Source organism: Astyanax mexicanus, chromosome 20 (genome assembly GCF_023375975.1).
Source record: "Astyanax mexicanus isolate ESR-SI-001 chromosome 20, AstMex3_surface, whole genome shotgun sequence".
In the NCBI taxonomy this organism is placed as follows: domain Eukaryota; kingdom Metazoa; phylum Chordata; class Actinopteri; order Characiformes; family Acestrorhamphidae; genus Astyanax; species Astyanax mexicanus.
The window spans coordinates 7,860,539-7,866,538 of NC_064427.1; the positions used below are offsets into that span (position 1 = coordinate 7,860,539).

At 40.2% G+C, this 6,000-nt stretch overlaps 1 protein-coding gene across 1 annotated transcript; it reads right to left on the reverse strand.

Annotated features, from left to right (window-relative positions):
- Positions 1-3,405: 3,405 nt before the first annotated feature.
- LOC111195101 (trace amine-associated receptor 13c-like) lies at positions 3,406-4,474 on the reverse strand. The gene has a single exon (XM_049469010.1). It carries the CDS (start codon positions 4,472-4,474, stop codon positions 3,449-3,451), a length of 1,026 nt encoding a protein of 341 aa, XP_049324967.1. The 3' UTR covers positions 3,406-3,448.
- Positions 4,475-6,000: the final 1,526 nt, after the last annotated feature.

A 6,000-nucleotide genomic window follows, 5' to 3' on the forward strand; every position in this document is an offset into this window, starting at 1 on the left:
GTGTCTGTTTAACCTAAATAACAACTTCACTGCACATCAGCCCTCCCAGAAGTGGATACTGGGATAAAGGGTATTTAGGACACATTGCAAATCAGATCTAAGAATGGTCTGATACTATTATGGTATAAACAAGTCACTAACATCCCCAAACTCCCAGGAAAGTAAATGCCTTAAGGAAGGTCTGATTGTCCCATTTTAAATTAGCCAAACATTGTATAATAATACAATAAGAATTTTCTGAAGCATTCAAAAAAATATTCATGTTCAAATAGTTGAGAAAAATCATTTTTTTCCAATTGCAATGCAAGTTAATACTACTACAATAACTAACAATAGCATTGTTCAGATAATGGCCACTTCTTTTAAAGCTGAAAGAGATGTAGCTCCTGCAAGGCTCTCAACTGGAAAGAGAACTGTTTTTGGGCGGTAATTATGTGCATTATGTGGGTACTGATATACAATCAGTATCCACTTTTGGCTACATCAAATTTCATATCTAATCAGATCTGGGCCACATATAAAAATACAGCTATTTAACATGCAGCTGAAAGTTGGCTGCAATGCTGCCTTTCCCTGGCTTAGCAAAACAGATCTAGGTCCTTATTTGGTCTTTCATTTCATATGCTATGAAAATCACAAATCTGCACTGGATATGAAATTTGCTATATGCAGGCCTGTCACAATATATATTTTAAATGGACTATATATTGTACAAGAATTTATAGCGATTATCAATTTAATTAATTTGTAAATAAACAGTATTTCACTAATATAATGTGCACATCTCAAGGGGGGGGGGGGGTGTCACAGAAAATATTCAATTTGCTTGGCTCTAAGTGTAAGGGGTCACCTGTGCTGCAGTCTTCCCACCACTAGAGGGAGGTCGTGCTGTTGGCCATGTGGTAATCAGTGTGATTGACAACAGCTGGTATCACTAGCTTATAAAGGCTTGCTTTCAGCTCCTCTGTGTGGAGGTTTGAGTATTTCTGTCCGAAAGTGAGATAACGGCGGTTTCTATAGCAAGCTCCTCAGAGTTGCCAAGTGGCTCTCTGTAGCTTCTCTACCTCACTGGGCACACTTTATACTAGGCACAGTTTACAGAGGTTCTCCTTGTTTTTTTAGACCAACAAATCCTTCTAGAGCAACGGATCCGCCCAGGGGAGGAATGGAAGACAGCTTTTGTCACCCCTACAGGCCACTATGAGTACTTGGTAATGCCTTTCGGACTTATGAATGCACCAGCTATCTTTCAAAGGCTCATCCATGAGGTCCTACACGAGACCCTCTGCCTTATAGAGCACATTGTTAATGTCCATTGGGTGCTACAATTGCTCTTTAAGGATTTCTTTGTGAAATTGAATTCCACATCCCTATAGTCCGTTTCTTGGGGTTTGTGGATTCCAAGGGCAGTTTGGCTATGGATTCAATCAAACTGAAAACAGTGGCTGAGTGGCCCTGCCTCACCCTTGCTTAGTCCAATGATTTTTGGGCTTCACCAATTCTTACCACCTGTGCTGACCCGCAAGCAGCCAGGCCCATTCCAGTGGACCAGAGAGGCCCAAAAAGCCTTCAAGGAGCTCAAGCATCGGTTAACCAGTGCTCCTGTTTCATGCTTTCTGGATCCTGACCTCCCATTTTTGGTGGAGATGGAGGGCTCTCAAAATGGGGTTTGACTCACACTGAAAAAAACACGATGGAGAGACCGAACATTCTTGGCTCTTAAGATGATTCTTGAAGAATGGAGACACTGGTTAGAGGGTTCCAAGCACCTGTTCTTGGATGGATCACAAAACCTCTCTTACATCAAGTTCCAGGCGGAGGAATCCTAGATCAACACATTGAGCCCTGTTTCTCAGTCTCTTAGACTTCACCCAGTCTTACTGTCCAGATTCCAAGAACGTTAAGCCTATTGCCCTTTCCAGGCAGTGGGAGAAACCCTGTGTACTGCCGTTTTCTCCCATTCTTTCCCACGAAACGCATACATGCACCCCTGCGGTGGGAGATAGAGGGAGTTCCTGAACAGAAGGTTCTGGTGGTTTCAGATGCCAAGAGAGAGTTGAGAGAGAGTGTTAGCAGTTTGTGGTTTCCTGCAATGTATGCGCTCATAACAAGGAGCCCAGGGCACATCTGTCACAGCTGACCCTTTTTTTTTAGTTGTGGACTACTCAAACCCAGCACCAATTCAATCATTTTGGTGGTTGCAGACTACTTAACTCATTCTGCACCAAGTGGTGCAGTACCACAATCCCCATAGACCTAGTAGCAGATAGGGCTCCCCAGTTTACCAGTCGGCCCTGGAAAGCTTTCTTCCCGGTGCCTGGGGTCCACCTGCCCTGCCACTTGGGTATATTACATGTTGTGGGCCAAATACGCTAAGAACTCTCTCTAGCACTCTTCTCAAGAAATGACCCCTCTTGAGTGTCAGTTTTGTTTCCAACCTCCCTTTTTCTCAGACCAGGAAGCTGACACAGCTATTCACTCTGAAGTCAGTATGGGGAGACAACTCAAGTCGTTGTGGTGTGGAGATGTAAGCATGCCACTTTGCTGGCACAGGTCTCTTCATGCATGAATGAATTTTTTGAAGGCAACAACATATGCCTTGCGATTAGTGGCAACATATAATAAAGTAATAATTCACAATAGCTGTAATACAGATAGCTGTGTTATTGTTTACTGTGTAATATGGATCTATTAAGGGACATGTTTGTTCATGCAGAGTTTGTGCTACTATGACTTGTTAAACCAGTGTGATTGACAATTAAAGACTTCAAAATAAAGAGAATCCCAATCAGATGCTCATTTTTTATGTCGTTTTTTTTTGTGTAATTTTTTTATGATTTATTATAACACGTGTGTGTACTCACTTGAGTTGACAGCTATTTAGACCTTAACATATACATATAGAGTTATTTTTAAATGACCGTAAATCTATTATACTGCTATGCAAACTGTACAATGACCACTCTTATAAGTTATATACTGTTATCTCATAAAACATATAATAAATGCGGGCATTTCAATGATCAGAACCACCTCAGATTGGGCATTATTATTTGTAATATATAATTCTCCAGAACTGATGCACTCAATAACCTTTACAGAACAATAGAATAAAAAAAACAGGTAATAGAGATTATTTGTTCCTTCATTTCTGTTTATTTATTTTCATTTCTAAAAATAAATAACAGACAAAGATTTCCAGTATTCAGTAACATTTAAAGCACAGCACAGCACAAGTAGATATTTTAAGATAACTGTTCATAATAACCAGGACAAATTCAGCATCAATGGTATATATATATATATATATATATATATATATATATATATATATATATATATATATATATATATATATATATATATATATATATATATATATAATTCCTGTTTTTAAACAGTACAATGTAAAGGGATTTAAGCTTAGCTAAATGAACACATTTGACAATTAAACATGCCCTGAAAACAAATTAAGCATTGAAGATGAGAATTCAAATATTCTACAAGTTAAAACAAACTTTACTGAAGTTCTGAACCAAGGATAAAATATAGCATATATCACTGGATTCAATGATGAGTTCATATATACCAGCCAGCCAAACACAGTCCAAACTATTGATGAAGTTGTAACATTTTCCACTGAGAGAGAACTTATATAAAACGGTATATAGCAAGCAAGGTACACAAAAATCACAACCCCTAATGTTTTTGCTGCTTTGTTCTCAGAAGAGTTTGCAACTTTAGCCCCACGTTTCCTTGAAACGTTGCCTTTTCTTACAATTGTGACAGCTCTGGCTTGGCGCCTTGCCACAAAAAATATGACGGAATACAAGACCAGTATAGCAGAGCAAGGAGCTAGAAAAAAAAGAATGAGGTCAACAATTATCATAGATTTTTTTATGACCAATATACACTCTCCATAACATCTGTTGGATATCTGTGATGGAAGAAAGTGGTCATTAAAATACAGGAAAGTGACAGTGTAAAAGAAACAGAATGACCAAGCTGGGATTATCAGTAAAACAGTTTTATAAAATGAGACTCTAGCAGAATAATGCAGAGGGTCACTTACAGCAATGTACCGATCAACTGCAATCAAAACCATGCTGTAGAGGGATGCTGCCATTGAAAAGTAAGAGATTACTGGAATTGCATAGCATGCCATTTTTCCAAGATACCAACAGGAATCTCTCAGCTGCACTATATTCACAGGTATAACAAACGTTCCCACGAGAAGATCTGCTGCAGCCAGAGAGAGGATGAGCAGGTTGGTTGGAGTGTGGAGCTGCTTGAAGTGAGAGATGGAGATAATCACCAACAAGTTCAACAATACAGTACACACAGATATACATGAAAGGAAAATGAATAGCAATGCATTCCCAGGGCCTGATCTGACCTCCTTTTTGCAAGAAGAGTTGATGTCAGGAAAGCAGTATTGAACCGTGATGTTTTGCTGATATTCTATAATATCCATCATAAATAATCACAGAGCTTCAGATTGACACACCTGTGGTGTTCAGTAAGGCTGAACAGGTAAAACATGCCTTTTGCACATGCCTTTTATACACCTAGTTTGAATCCTCCCACTGAGATACGAGCCAGTAGATGAACGCTTGCAAAAACTGTAGAATTTACCCTTTTGATCTTTTTTTTCTATTCAAATATACTATTGTTCATCTTTATCAGAACATGCCTGTGAAATATGAGGTCATTTAAAAGAGTTAAAAAAGTAAAAATCTGGGGTGTCAATGTCACCTCATTAAACCATGGGTAATATGTGACCTGTAAACTTTTGCATGATTTTGTACAGAGCCTGGTGATATTTTTGCAGTTATATTTCATGCCTATTGACCACCAGAGTGCTTGAGGTGGTGGAAAACAATCCCAACAATCCCATGCATACCATATATTAAGACCTGATTACCAACAAGATCACGTGTAACACCACATCCCTGGTAGTAAAAGGGGGTGCACACATTACTCACCCTCCTCACTTTCGAAGTTTTTTTGCCCACCTAGAGCTTGATATGATTTTTTTACGATATCTGTGAGATTTCATTTTTGGAGGTGGATTGCAACTTCTTTAATCCTGTTCATCAGAGGCCCTTTGGGTTCCTCTGCGACTGTAACAATGAAATTCTACCTTTTGATGGTGAATTCTTCGGCAGGGTGTGGTAAACATACGGCTACAGACTCTCTCTCCTAATCTGAGTTACAGAGCTCCCTTTCAGCTAATTTCCTCTGTGAACTACAGCGAATACCCTGTTATTACAACATACAGATGGCGAGTCTCGGCCTGGCATTTCTGCCTGGTGCACCTCCTCTGGTGCACTTATGGTCAACTGCAGGATCATCACCTGGTGCTTCCATTTCATGGATGTTTTACCCCCAGTGCAGTACATCTCACGGTGGGGGGCAATGGTTTTGTGAGGACATCTTACCGTCACCCCCTGCAGCTGACCTCATGGGGGTATTGAACCCTAACTCACATCCCTGGCCTGATACATCAGTTTGCAGACAGAAGGGCTTTGAAAGGGCTTTTGAGTCTGGACTGGCGGCCACTGGTTTCTTGCATGGTTTTCTTGGATGCAGTTTCACACTCTGCCATACACTTGTCTCTTTGTAGCATGCCCATTTATTGTTAGGTCTGTCACTGCTGTTGCTTTAATTTAAAAGTCCAGGATGAACCTATGCTAGCAGCCAGCAAAACCTGATCATGGGTTGAGGTGTGGCCCTCATAGCATTGACTTTGTCCACCTGTGGTCTAATCTGACCTCCACCCAGGATGAATCAAAGGTACGAAACCTCGGTGCAAGCCAAATGACATTTAACCAGGTTTCCAGTCAGATTAGGATGGCGTTCAGCTGTCATAGATGCTCCTCCCTCTTGGCACTGGAAATGGTGTCATTGTCAACATAAGCAGCTGCAAACGCCTCTGTACCTCACATACCTGCATTCATGAGCCATTAAAAAGTTGCAGCATTAAGGCCAAAAGGCTTT